Source organism: Procambarus clarkii, chromosome 74, assembly GCF_040958095.1.
Source record: "Procambarus clarkii isolate CNS0578487 chromosome 74, FALCON_Pclarkii_2.0, whole genome shotgun sequence".
Classification (NCBI taxonomy): domain Eukaryota; kingdom Metazoa; phylum Arthropoda; class Malacostraca; order Decapoda; family Cambaridae; genus Procambarus; species Procambarus clarkii.
In genome coordinates, this window is record NC_091223.1 from 10916379 (window position 1) to 10931580 (window position 15202).

General features: G+C 47.9%; 2 protein-coding genes across 12 annotated transcripts in view; both read left to right on the plus strand.

Annotated features, from left to right (window-relative positions):
• LOC123747494 (microtubule-associated protein 1B-like) overlaps positions 1 to 5600 on the plus strand; it is a 38446-nt gene extending 32846 nt beyond the window's left edge. The window contains exon 5 of the mRNA XM_069313150.1: positions 1755 to 5600. Within this exon, the coding sequence (XP_069169251.1) occupies positions 1755 to 5600 (3846 nt within the window). The remainder of the gene's footprint in view (positions 1 to 1754) is intronic.
• LOC123767372 (uncharacterized) overlaps positions 1 to 15202 on the plus strand; it is a 648238-nt gene that overhangs the window by 13924 nt on the left and 619112 nt on the right. The gene's annotated exons all lie outside the window — the stretch shown is intronic.

The window sequence follows — 15202 nt, forward strand, 5'->3', positions numbered from 1 at the left end:
CGCAGGGACACTAAAAAGCCCCGAAATCATCTCAAGATAACCTCAAGATTTGTTTCTGCCTCGTGCGGGAATCGAACCCGCGCCACAGAATTACGAGTCCTGCGCGCTATCCACCAGGCTACGAGGCCCCCTCGTAGACGAGGTTAGCTTAAGATAGGTTAGGTTAGATAGGGTTGGTTAGGTTCGGTCATATATCTACGTTAGTTTTATCTCAAATTATTGATTTGATTTGATTAATTAATTTTTTTTTTTTTTTTTTTTGAGATATATACAAGAGTTGCTACATTCTTGTACAGCCACTAGTACGCGGAGCGTTTCGGGCAAGTCCTTAATCCTATGGTCCCTGGAATACGATCCCCTGCCGCGAAGAATCGTTTTTTCATCCAAGTACTCATTTTACTGTTGCGTTAAACAGAGGCTACAGTTAAGGAATTGCGCCCAGTAAATCCTCCCCGGCCAGGATACGAACCCATGACAAAGCGCTCACGGAACGCCAGGCGAGTGTCTTACCACTACACCACGGAGACTGCTATTATCCCTGCTATTGTAGCTTGCAGTTTATGTTAATACCTTTGAAATTAAATGTCAGTTCGAGGTTGGAGGCTAGACGCGTGGGGCTAGTCTTGTCCAATTTTGCACGGTAATTGCTGTGGGGTACAATGTACATGACCAACATGTACAGGTTGGGGGTGTGCATCACAGAAATAAATACCACATGGCATAGTGCTAAAGCGACCCCCATGACCACCTTTCCTACCCTTCACCACACACTTTGTAGATGATGAGTGAGACTAACGTGGCTGAAGAATGTTGACCAAACCACACACTTGAAGAGGAAATGATGTTTCGGTCCGTTGTGGGCCACAATGTACTTGATAATTGGTCTAGGACGGACCGAAACGTCGTCGTCTTTTCATGTTCTAGTGTATCTGTGGTCTGGTTAAGTGGCCACTTTCCCTTCATCACTAATACCGTCTTCCATACACACTGTGTTATCAATAAATGAACGACACTCCAAGCAACAGCCTGGTGGACCAAGCTCTCACAAGTCAAGCCTGGCCTCGGGCTGGGCTTGGGGAGTAGAAGAACTCCCAGAACCCCATCAACCAGGTATATGTGGGCCTGCAGGCCGCTCCAAGCAACAGCCTGGTGGACCAAGCTCTCACAAGTCAAGCCTGGCCTCGGCCTGGGCTTGGGGAGTAGAAGAACTCCCAGAACCCCATCAACCAGGTATATGTGGGCCTGCAGGCCGCTCCAAGCAACAGCCTGGTGGACCAAGCTCTCACAAGTCGAGCCTGGCCTCGGGCCGGGCTTGGGGAGCAGAAGAACTCCCAGAACCCCATCAACCAGGTATATTTGGGCCTGCAGGCCGCTCCAAGCAACAGCCTGGTGGACCAAACTCTCACAAGTCAAGCCTGGCCTCGGGCCGGGCTTGGGGAGTAGAAGAACTCCCAGAACCCCATCAACCAGGTATCAACCAGGTCTCATAAGACTAACATTTAATAGGCGTGCGGTAATAATCTGCTTGATGAATGTAAGTGAAGATATAGTAGTTATATCAACTTATACTCGATATAAGTTAACCCCGACCCACCTGTGAACACCGCCAACCAGCCACCAGTCACCGTGCAAAGTTTGGTTACATTAGTCCAAGACATCTGGCCATCGTCCCTGAACATTCTCGCATATTTAAATCTTATGAATTGTCAACCACAGTACCGTTGATAATATCATTTCATTCACGTGGGCACTAGGGGCCTCGAACACCCGACCTCTCGCTTGGGGAGACGAGCGCTCTACCAACTGAGCCACAGCAAGCCACCATAGAGAAGGCTTCCAGACCCACCATAGAGAAGGCTCCCAGAGCCACCATAGAGAAGGCTCCCAGAGCCACCATAGAGAAGGCTCCCAGAGCCACCATAGAGAAGGCTCCCAGAGCCACCATAGAGAAGGCTCCCAGAGCCACCATAGAGAAGGCTCCCAGAGCCACCATAGAGAAGGCTCCCAGAGCCACCATAGAGAAGGCTCCCAGAGCCACCATAGAGAAGGCTCCCAGAGCCACCATAGAGAAGGCTCCCAGACCCACCATAGAGAAGGCTCCCAGAGCCACCATAGAGAAGGCTCCCAGACCCACCATAGAGAAGGCTCCCAGAGCCACCATAGAGAAGGCTCCCAGAGCCACCATAGAGAAGGCTCCCAGAGCCACCATAGAGAAGGCTCCCAGAGCCACCATAGAGAAGGCTTCCAGAGCCACCATAGAGAAGGCTCCCAGACCCACCATAGAGAAGGCTCCCAGACCCACCATAGAGAAGGCTTCCAGACCCACCATAGAGAAGGCTTCCAGAGCCACCATAGAGAAGGCTTCCAGACCCACCATAGAGAAGGCTTCCAGAGCCACCATAGAGAAGGCTTCCAGACCCACCATAGAGAAGGCTTCCAGACCCACCATAGAGAAGGCTTCCAGAGCCACCATAGGGAAGGCTTCCAGACCCACCATAGAGAAGGCTTCCAGAGCCACCATAGAGAAGGCTTCCAGACCCACCATAGAGAAGGCTTCCAGACCCACCATAGAGAAGGCTTCCAGACCCACCATAGAGAAGGCTCCCAGACCCACCATAGAGAAGGCTTCCAGACCCACCATAGAGAAGGCTTCCAGACCCACCATAGAGAAGGCTTCCAGAGCCACCATAGAGAAGGCTTCCAGAGCCACCATAGAGAAGGCTTCCAGAGCCACCATAGAGAAGGCTTCCAGACCCACCATAGAGAAGGCTTCCAGACCCACCATAGAGAAGGCTTCCAGAGCCACCATAGGGAAGGCTTCCAGACCCACCATAGAGAAGGCTTCCAGAGCCACCATAGAGAAGGCTTCCAGACCCACCATAGAGAAGGCTTCCAGACCCACCATAGAGAAGGCTCCCAGAGCCACCATAGAGAAGGTTCCCAGAGCCACCATAGAGAAGGCTCCCAGAGCCACCATAGAGAAGGCTCCCAGAGCCACCATAGAGAAGGCTTCCAGAGCCACCATAGAGAAGGCTCCCAGAGCCACCATAGAGAAGGCTCCCAGACCCACCATAGAGAAGGCTCCCAGAGCCACCATAGAGAAGGCTCCCAGAGCCACCATAGAGAAGGCTCCCAGAGCCACCATAGAGAAGGCTCCCAGAGCCACCATAGAGAAGGCTCCCAGACCCACCATAGAGAAGGCTCCCAGACCCACCATAGAGAAGGCTCCCAGAGCCACCATAGAGAAGGCTCCCAGAGCCACCATAGAGAAGGCTTCCAGACCCACCATAGAGAAGGCTTCCAGACCCACCATAGAGAAGGCTTCCAGAGCCACCATAGAGAAGGCTTCCAGAGCCACCATAGAGAAGGCTCCCAGACCCACCATAGAGAAGGCTCCCAGAGCCACCATAGAGAAGGCTCCCAGACCCATCATAGAGAAGGCTCCCAGACCCACCATAGAGAAGGCTTCCAGAGCCACCATAGAGAAGGCTTCCAGAGCCACCATAGAGAAGGCTCCCAGAGCCACCATAGAGAAGGCTTCCAGACCCACCATAGAGAAGGCTTCCAGACCCACCATAGAGAAGGCTTCCAGACCCACCATAGAGAAGGCTTCCAGAGCCACCATAGAGAAGACTTCCAGACCCACCATAGAGAAGGCTTCCAGACCCACCATAGAGAAGGCTTCCAGAGCCACCATAGAGAAGGCTTCCAGAGCCACCATAGAGAAGGCTTCCAGAGCCACCATAGAGAAGGCTTCCAGAGCCACCATAGAGAAGGCTTCCAGAGCCACCATAGAGAAGGCTTCCAGAGCCACCATAGAGAAGGCTTCCAGAGCCACCATAGAGAAGGCTTCCAGAGCCACCATAGAGAAGGCTTCCAGAGCCACCATAGAGAAGGCTTCCAGAGCCACCATAGAGAAGGCTTCCAGAGCCACCATAGAGAAGGCTTCCAGACCCACCATAGAGAAGGCTCCCAGAGCCACCATAGAGAAGGCTTCCAGAGCCACCATAGAGAAGGCTTCCAGAGCCACCATAGAGAAGGCTTCCAGAGCCACCATAGAGAAGGCTTCCAGAGCCACCATAGAGAAGGCTTCCAGACCCACCATAGAGAAGGCTCCCAGAGCCACCATAGAGAAGGCTCCCAGAGCCACCATAGAGAAGGCTTCCAGAGCCACCATAGAGAAGGCTTCCAGAGCCACCATAGAGAAGGCTTCCGGAGCCACCATAGAGAAGGCTTCCAGAGCCACCATAGAGAAGGCTTCCAGAGCCACCATAGAGAAGGCTTCCAGAGCCACCATAGAGAAGGCTTCCAGAGCCACCATAGAGAAGGCTTCCAGAGCCACCATAGAGAAGGCTTCCAGAGCCACCATAGAGAAGGCTTCCAGAGCCACCATAGAGAAGGCTTCCAGAGCCACCATAGAGAAGGCTTCCAGAGCCACCATAGAGAAGGCTTCCAGAGCCACCATAGAGAAGGCTCCCAGAGCCACCATAGAGAAGGCTTCCAGAGCCACCATAGAGAAGGCTTCCAGAGCCACCATAGAGAAGGCTTCCAGAGCCACCATAGAGAAGGCTTCCAGAGCCACCATAGAGAAGGCTTCCAGACCCACCATAGAGAAGGCTTCCAGAGCCACCATAGAGAAGGCTCCCAGAGCCACCATAGAGAAGGCTTCCAGAGCCACCATAGAGAAGGCTCCCAGAGCCACCATAGAGAAGGCTTCCAGAGCCACCATAGAGAAGGCTTCCAGAGCCACCATAGAGAAGGCTTCCAGAGCCACCATAGAGAAGGCTTCCAGAGCCACCATAGAGAAGGCTTCCAGAGCCACCATAGAGAAGGCTTCCAGAGCCACCATAGAGAAGGCTTCCAGAGCCACCATAGAGAAGGCTTCCAGAGCCACCATAGAGAAGGCTTCCAGAGCCACCATAGAGAAGGCTTCCAGAGCCACCATAGAGAAGGCTTCCAGAGCCACCATAGAGAAGGCTTCCAGACCCACCATAGAGAAGGCTTCCAGAGCCACCATAGAGAAGGCTTCCAGACCCACCATAGAGAAGGCTTCCAGACCCACCATAGAGAAGGCTTCCAGAGCCACCATAGAGAAGGCTTCCAGACCCACCATAGAGAAGGCTTCCAGAGCCACCATAGAGAAGGCTTCCAGACCCACCATAGAGAAGGCTTCCAGACCCACCATAGAGAAGGCTTCCAGAGCCACCATAGAGAAGGCTCCCAGACCCACCATAGAGAAGGCTTCCAGACCCACCATAGAGAAGGCTTCCAGACCCACCATAGAGAAGGCTTCCAGACCCACCATAGAGAAGGCTCCCAGACCCACCATAGAGAAGGCTTCCAGACCCACCATAGAGAAGGCTTCCAGACCCACCATAGAGAAGGCTTCCAGAGCCACCATAGAGAAGGCTCCCAGACCCACCATAGAGAAGGCTTCCAGAGCCACCATAGAGAAGGCTTCCAGAGCCACCATAGAGAAGGCTTCCAGAGCCACCATAGAGAAGGCTCCCAGAGCCACCATAGAGAAGGCTTCCAGAGCCACCAAACTGGAGTGTCATGTCTTCCTCGAGCTGTCACTTGAGCACAGAAGAATAAAATGATACTCGCCCGAGTCATTTAATTTACCCGAGTTTACCTGAGGGCCACTAACACTAGTGGCCTCTACGAGGACAGGAAGCCGGCGGCTTGTCGAAGGTCTCCCTCTCTCACCATTTGCCTTGATGATCTTTTCCAGCCGTACTTTAAAGGTTAACAGAGTTTTGGCATTTACGGCTTCGGCGGGTAGGGGGTTCCATGGGGTTATAACCCTGTGGGTGAAAAAACATCTGTTCTCAGTCCTACATTGTGGCTTGTTGAGCTTGCAACCGTTGCTCCTTGTTTGTGTTACATCTCACCTTTTGAAGAAATTTTTCGGGTCAACATTCTCCAAATTGTTCAGTATTTTAAAATGTTCAATAAGATCCGCCTCGTGCCTGGTGTGTAGTGTTGCTAGCCCTGTGGCCCTCGACCGTTCCTGATACGTGAGTTGACTTAGCTCCTGAATAATTTATGTTGCCCGGTGTTGCACCTTCTCCAGAGCAGCCACAATAAACTGTCAACCACGATGCCGTGGAAAATATAATTTCACTCACCAGGGGCCAGATTCACGAAGCACTTACGCAAGCACTTACGAACCTTTACATCTTTTCTCAATCTTTGGCGGCTTTGTTTACAATTATTAAAGAGTTAATGAGATCCGAAGCACCAGGAGGCTGTTTATAACAATAACAACAGTTGATTGGCAAGTTTTCATGCTTGTAAACTGTTTAATAAATGTAACCAAAGCCGTCAAAGATTGAGGAAAGATGTACACGTTCGTAAGTGTTTGCGTAAGTTCTTTCGTGAATCTGGCCCCTGGGCACTAGGAGCCTCGAACACCCGACTTCCCACTTGCGTGACGAGCGTTACACTGTCCGAGCAACGAGCTAACATAATAGCGAAGGATTCCAGCAGTTTGGAATCTGCTTTTCCTTCTGTGAATATAATTTTTTCTTACTTTGATAATACTTGTGAGCTCAGGTGGACGCATGGGGGATGGTATAATGTTCCAGTTTGGTGCCTCTTAAATCTTTCTGTATTGTGGGTAGCTCGTAGCTCAGTTGGTGAAGCGCTCGTTTCCCAAGCGGCAGGTCGGGTGTTCGAGCCTCTAGCGGGCAGGGGAAATTATATCAACAAATTAAAATGTCTGTTCAAGGTTGGAGTGTAGATGCTTGGGGTTAGTTCAACCCAATTTTGAACAGTACTGGGCACCTGTCCATCACCGTAGGGTCGGGTTAAGCATCAATGAGTACCATATAACACTGTGCTAATGCTATGCCCTAATGAGCCGGTCGGCCGAGCGGACAGCACGCTGGACTTGTGATCCTGTGGTCCTGGGTTCGATCCCAGGCGCCGGCGAGAAACAATGGGCAGAGTTTCTTTCACCCTATGCCCCTGTTACCTAGCAGTAAAATAGGTACCTGGGTGTTAGTCAGCTGTCACGGGCTGCTTCCTGGGGGTGGAGGCCTGGTCGAGGACCGGGCCGCGGGGACACTAAAGCCCCGAAATCATCTCAAGATAACCTCAAGATAATGCTGTTAAGGGATGTTAACGAACCATTGCAATAAAATGAAAAAAATCTTCACGCTCTATAATTTAGATGGTAGAAGGTGTGTGTAGAGTGGGAAGTTTTCATAAGAAAATTAGCACTTATAATAATGCTGTTGTCTTTAATTCCGTGTGTGTGTACTCACTTATTTGTTGCCTGTAGGATCCAGCTCCAGCTCTTGGACCCCGCTTTTCCAGGCCACCGGTTGTCTAATGCGGTGACTCCTGACCTATCTTCCCTATCATATCTGCTTTTAAGGTTATGGATGGAGTTAGCCTCTACAACCTGCTTGCTCCTTTAGGTCATTCGATTTACCCGCTACTCTCTAGTTCTATTGGTATTCGTAAACACACTAGAAAAGGAAGGGACGACGACGTTTCGGTCCGTCCTGGACCATTCTCAAGTTGATTGTGGAACACAATCAAGTCGAACACAATCGACTTGAGAATGGTCCAGGACGGACCGAAACGTCGTCGTCCCTTCATTTTCTAGTGTGTGGTCTGGTCAACATATTTCAGTCACGTTATTGTGACTCATCATCTGCATTCGTAAACATTTACTATTTTTCCATTCTGCCAATCCCCCCTAAGTATTTTATACGTCTGAATCATGTTTCCCCTCTCTCTCTCTCTCCCCTTTCTAGCGCCATCAGGTTTAGTTCCTTCAGCCCCTCTTCATCCCTTATCCCTCGTAATTTTGGGACAAGTCTCGTTGCTTCTGCACGAGTTTCCTACTCTATTAAGATGGGGGCTCCACAATGGGGCGGCATAGTGGGACGGGGAAGGACTATTTCTTCCCCCCCGTCCCATCCCCAATCCTTATCCTGACCCCTTCCCAGTGCTGTATAGTCGTAATGGCTCGGTGGCTTCCCCCTGATAGTTCCCTTCCTCCTCCTCCTCCTTCCTACTCCAGTGTACGGATATAACTAGTCAGCCTTCCTTGGGATATCTTGAGTTTGTTGTATCTAAGACTGGCCTCACATAGGCGGTATAAAGTGATCTTAAAGCCTCCTTTTTTTAAGTTCCTGAATTGTGTTCTGACTTCTGCCAGCGAAGAGTATGCGGCTGACGTTATTATATATGTACGAGGCTCTGGAGTCTGGTTTGGTGCTATGTCCACTCCCAGGGCTTTTTCCTAGTCATGTGTGTGTGTGTATTTAGTATTTGTGCCTTCATGATTGAGCTCTTAGCTCTTGGATTCCGCCTTTCAAACCGTCGTTTGTCTAATGTACTGCCTCCTGACCCCCTCACAAACACACATCCCCAGGATGAAACCCGTAACTCCGAAGAACCTATTTTCTGCTAGGTGATCATAGGCATCAGGTGAAAAAAAAAATGCCCATTTGTTTCTGCCAGGACCGTGTGCTTGTGCGGGTCGTATTTCTTTCATCTGCTCTCCAGTTCGTCAAAAAAAATTCTGCCGTGTTGAGAATGATGCATATAGCATCATATAGCATATATGATGCTGTTACATCTGACCATATAGCAACTCCAAGCTTATACAATACAATACAATTCAATTTTATTTAGGTAAGGTACATACATACAATAAATTTTTACAAGGATTGGTTGACTTATATTATATTCTAGCCTGAGCTGCCTAGCCACAATACTAGCCAGAGGGGGTGATCTAGGGGTAGAAATAGCTACTCTATCCCTTTGAGATGTATTTCTTTCTTGTCTCGATAAGCATATTTGAACTTGAACTTGATCTGGAGGCTCGGTCACAACACTGTGGAGGAGGAGGGATGTGTGGAGCTGGGGAAGCGTGTGAGGGACTCGTCATCCCGTCACTTGTAATCTGGATGGACCAGTTGACCCGTCCTCTCCAGGTGTTAGGTTAGGTTAGGTTAGGTTAGGTTAGGTCAGGTTAGGTCCCCAAGTGCGTCTTCTGGCAGACCTGTCACCATTACATCAATGGATGAGACAGATAATTTGTGAGTACAGTAAACTTAACACTATTGATCAAGTACAGTAAACTTAACACCACTGACCAGGTACAGTAAACTTAACACCACTGACCAGGTACAGTAAACTTAACACCATTGACCAGGTACAGTAAACTTAACACCACTGACCAGGTACAGTAAACTTAACACCACTGACCAGATACAGTAAACTTAACACCACTGACCAGGTACAGTAAACTTAACACCACTGACCAGGTACAGTAAACTTAACACCACTGACCAGATGCAGTAAACTTAACACCACTGACCAGGTACAGTAAACTTAACACCACTGACCAGGTACAGTAAACTTAACACCACTGACCAGATACAGTAAACTTAACACCATTGACCAGATACAGTAAACTTAACACCTTTGACCAGGTACAGTAAACTTAACACCACTGACCAGATACAGTAAACTTAACACCACTGACCAGATACAGTAAACTTAACACCACTGACCAGGTACAGTAAACTTTACACCACTGACCAGATACAGTAAACTTAACACCACTGACCAGATACAGTAAACTTTACACCACTGACCAGATACAAAACCAACTTTATCATAATCCCTCTTCTGGGTGAGTTTGAAATCACCCATAATTATACTTTTTTATGAATCATATTACATTAGTGTGTGTTTTTAATCATGAAGCTGATTGGATCACCACCTTGCCACTTAGATCTCTTCCTTAGACACACTACGGAAGTCTTAAGCTTTATATATAACACAAAGAAGTGAAACAGGTGACGGGAGATCAAAATAAAGCAGGTGAAGCTTGCACAGAATGCCTGACATTAAGCTCAATACCTCTCCCGTGAACCTGTCTCGCTCGACGGGTCCAGGAGGCATAGACGGCAGTGTTCGCCACCATGGGAGTGTTGTCGTCCTCAGATGTGCTCCAGGAGGAGTGGTATGTCTGGAGGGTGAGGGTTGGGGAGCCCGAAGATGCTGACCCTCGGTAATAATGGGTGTTATGTGGCCAGATGGACTGGCTCCTTATCTCTTGACTAGGAATATGTACTCTCTCTCTCTCTCTCTTCTTCCATCAGTTGTCATTCTTACCTGTATCCTCTTCTACTCTCTTTTTTGCTATTACATTTTCTCTTTATTCCCTCTGTTCTCTCTCTCTCTCTCTCACTCTCTCTCTCTCTCTCTCTCTCTCTCTCTCTCTCTCTCTCTCTCTCTCTCTCTCTCTCTCTCTCTGTCTGTCTGTCTGTCTGTCTCTCTCTCTCTCTCTCTCTCTCTCTCTCTCTCTCTCTCTCTCTCTCTCTCTCTCTCTCTCTCTCTCTTCTAATTAGATCTTAAAATATAATATACTCCTGGAAAAGGCTCTTAGTTTATACTCGGGTGTTCTCCCTTGCTCACTGCTTGCTGACAGTGTGATGGTCGGAGGCAGTGAGGGAGGGAGGCACACTACAAGACGTAGTGAGGGGGATACACACTCATTGTGAGGGAAAGTGATGAGGGGAAAAACACCATAACACGTGTTGAGGAGAACATCATAACGCATCGTGTGACCTCTCTTTTGGAAAGTATAAATATAACCTCACGCTGGTAGGTGTGCAAGGATAACCTTTCTTCTGCAAGCCGAAATCTCTGGTGCAGTTTCCCCTTTAAGGTCGCTTGACCTTTTCCGTGACCAGGAGCCAGATTCACGAAAGCACTTACGCAAACACTTACGAACGTGTACATCTTTCCTCAATCTTTGGCGGCTCTGTTTCCAATTATTAAACAGTTAATGAGCTCCGAAGCACCAGGAGGCTGTTTATAACAATAACAACAGTTGATTGGGAAGTTTTCATGCTTGTAAACTGTTTAATAAATGTAAACAAAGCCGTCAAAGATTGAGGAAAGATGTACACGTTCGTAAGTGCTTGCGTAACTGCTTCGTGAATCTGGCCCCAGGAGCTTAAGGCCACGAATAAGTGTTCTTTGGTGTTTTTATTTTGTTAAGTTGAGGGTCTTCGTGGAGGGGAGCACGTGTTAGATCTGGCTGGTCACTTGGATGACAGGTGTTGGCAGGTGTTGGCCTGCCGTGGTACAGGTGTTGGTATTAATTTTTGGTAGAGAGTTTGTAATGTTTCCTGGACCTCAGTCATTGCCATCATAGACTGATGGCAATGAACACAGGGTGTTCTAGAATTAGCTATCTATTTCTATAAAATCAGGGTGTTCCAGAATTAGCTATCTATTTCTATAATATACAGGGTGTTCCAGAATTAGCTATCTATTTCTATAATATACAGGGTGTTCCAGAATTAGCTATCTATTTCTATAAAATCAGGGTGTTCCAGAATTAGCTATCTATTTCTATAATATACAGGGTGTTCCAGAATTAGCTATCTATTTCTATAATATACAGGGTGTTCCAGAATTAGCTATCTATTTCTATAAAATCGGACGAATTAGCAAAACAATGTTTATTGATGTTTATCATGTGTTATAAATATATAAATTTCGTTTTCGCTCTCTTTGCATGTCCCTAAACCTGATAGACAAGGACGCACCTTGTTGCGTCATCCCCTATCAGTGTGTTGCGTCATCCACTATCAGTGTGTTGCGTCATCTACTATCAGTGTGTTGCGTCATCTACTATCAGTGTGTTGCGTCATCTACTATCAGTGTGTTGCGTCATCTACTATCAGTGTGTTGCGTCATCCACTATCAGTGTGTTGCGTCATCCCCTATCAGTGTGTTGCGTCATCCTCTATCAGTGTGTTGCATCATCTACTATCAGTGTGTTGCGTCATCCCTTATCAGTGTGTTGCGTCATCCCCTATCAGTGCGTTGCGTCATTCCGTATTAAAGTGTTGCGTTATAATGAAACCAGAGAAAGATTACAAGGAAATTTCACGGAATCAGTCCTATAGACTGATGATGACTGATGAAGATTAAGCCACCCAAAAGGTGGCACGGGCATGAATAGCCCGTAAGTGGTGGCCCTTTTTGAGCCATTACCAGTATCAAGAGCTGATACTGGAGATCTGTGGAGGTGCGACTGCACCCTGCGTGACTCCTACCCTGGAAACACAAACCGTAACTGTCTCTATTTTCCGCTTGTTACAACTTGTAATAAAGTTGTTACATCTTGGCTTAACGTGTTTATGACGTATTAGAACGTTGTTACAACTTGCTATATTGGTTGTTATAACTGGTTAGGTGTTAAAACTTGCTCGAACGTTGTACCAACGTCGTAGTTTCGGTGTGTGTTTGGCGGGTATAGACAAAGCGATTCGTGAACTTGTGAACAAATTTAAAAGAACTGGATCCGGTCACGACTGCAGGGGAAGAGGACGATGTCCAAGGACAGAATGTGAGAGTGTCGAAGGAATACGACAATTGTTCCCGGATGAACCATTAACGGCGGTCAGTGACGCCAGTGGAACACTCAACATATCCAACACAACACATCATAGAATCTTGCGCTCCACACTGGTAAAAATGGCTCATCATATTCAGCTACTGCGCCACAGGAGGCATCTCCCGTCACGCAGGGTGCAGTCGCGCCTCCACAGATCTCCAGTATCAGCTCTTGATACTGGTAATGGCTCAAAAGGGCCACCACTTACGGGCTATTCATGCCCGTGCCACCTTTTCGATGGTTTAATCGTCTAGCTACTGCGCGCCCTAAATGAAGAGGATTACCCAAATCGAGCAGCAAGGTGTACAGAATTTATGGGTCAAATCAATAATGAAGGTTTATTGGATAAGATCTTATTCAGTGATGAGGCAATTTTCAACACACGTCGTCAAATCCATCAAGACAATTGTCATATCTGGTCCCATGAAAAACCATCTGAATTTATAGAATGGCAAAGTGACTCTCGAAAAGTTAACATATGGCTTGTAATGATTAAATCCAAACATTTATGGGCACGTTTATCTTTCATGAAGCGACTATAACAGGCGCCGTCTGCCTTGATACACTTCACCAGGTTCTCGAACCACAGCTTCTTGATGGCAGTCTTGATAACAGGCGCCGTCTGCCTTGATACACTTATCTTGAGATAATCTATCTTGAGATAATTTCGGGGCTTTTTAGTGTCCCCGCGGCCCGGTCCTCGACCAGGCCTCCACCCCCAGGAAGCAGCCCGTGACAGCTGACTAACACCCAGGTACCTATTTTACTGCTAGGTAACAGGGGCATAAGGTGAAAGAAATTCTGCCCATTGTTTCTCGCCAGTGCCTGGGATCGAACCCAGGACCACAGGATCACAAGTCCAGCGTGCTGTCCGCTCGGCCGACCGGCTCCCCTTCACCAGGTTCACCAGGTTCTCGAACCTCAGCTTCTTGATGGCAGTCTTGATAATGTTCTTGCAACAAGATGGAGAGCCGTGCCATTATGCACTACGAGAATACCTCAACACACGCTCTCCCAATCGGAGGATTGGACGTGAAGGACGTGGACTTTGGCCTCCAAGGTCTCCGGACTTGACACCCCAGGATTTCTTCGCATGGTGGGAGACGGAACCACGGAGGGTTTATAAAAACAAAGGTTTAAACCTGCCTGTCTAAAACCTGCCCGAAACGCCTGTCTAAAACCTGCCCGAAACGCTGCGCGTGCTAGTGGCTTTACAAGACTGTAATTACCATAATTGTATCCTCACATTCCTTATGTACATTCTTGTATATGCATAAATAAATAAATAAATAAGTTTATCGCCAAAGGATCGGTAATTTAGCTGAACTTAAAGTACGCATTCAGCTGGGAGTGTAAGGGGCATAACTCCTGACATGCTTCCAAATTTTAGCAATGCTAAGGTTACATGTGAAATATGCAGGGATACTAGAGCACATGTTGAAAGTTTTCAATAAAGATTTGATTTATTTATAAATCTATCTGTTTTTGTAGCATTATTGGGTAAAAATATGAAATTATGTAGGTTCTCAACAGATTCCTCCGATTTCATAAAGATAGACAGCTAAGTCTGGGACACAGTTTAAAATAAAACCTCATGTTTCGACAGGTACTCACCCGTCCCTTACCAGCCCGTTGTCGTTGTGAGAACACTTGGTGGGCGGCTGCTGGGTCAACCCGTCCTCTTAAAAATAACGTCACTTTTGGCTCGTATGCGCGCTATGGCCAAATTTGGACGTAATTTGAAATGAAATCGACTCACAAAAGTGACGTACTGTTCCGTTTTCTGTTTGAGTCGTTCGGCTTACTCGGCAATCTTAGAAGAGGCAACTTTCCATTAATGTTTTTCATACCGTTTTGAAACTTTATGAGAATTTCCTGCCCACCTAACCTATCAGAGGACCCTTAACTTACTGTTGTTGAAAAAAAATCCCAAATTTAGTTTCATTTTTTATTATTTTCAAATTACGTCCATATTCGGCCATACGGTCAAACGGCCAAAAGCGACGTTCTTTTTAGAGGACAGGTTGTCAGTTGTGATGCTCTATGGGACAGTCCTCTGTCCTTTTGCGGCCTTATGCTCCTGCTGCCGTCTTCACTAATTGTGCTGGCTGCTTTTTCCTCTTTCTTGGGTTTCATTTTTCCACTCCACCCCTTGGTGTTTTTCCTTCCTGCCGACTTTTTGCCATTCTTGCATATTCTTTCCAATGTCTTCGTCTGTTTTGACATCTGGGTGTTTGGGGAGGCACACTCTCACCCATAGAACAGTAGTACCCGACGTTGTCGAGCGAGGGGACGCTTTTATAGTCAAACTTTGCCTTTATTGCTGAGCCCCATCCCGACGGACTTACGGTCCTTAAGGTGGAGATTGCAAGTTGCATAACCACAATGCAACCAAGGGGGGGGGGAGGGGCCCAACTTGTCGGATGTTCTGTCCTCTATTTGTGGCTACATGTTGGGTATGGGGGCTTATTCGTAGACAAAATTTTTATCTGTTCATTTTTATGCCGTTCTCTGACCCTCATTTAACTTCTCAGACTCATGGGGTGGACGACCAGGCCCCGCGAGTCAGACTGTGCTGGAAGCCCGGGCTCTATAGTCCCCACTACATTGAGCCCTGACCACGCTGCTTCTCTGACTCTCCCTGCTCCCCTCCCACCTCTTGTGTCAGGGTTCAGCCCCAAGCCCCCAGTTGTGACCACCTCATCACCTGGCGTGGCTGTCTCTCGTAATAACTGCTCCTTTTTACCCCCCCTCTCT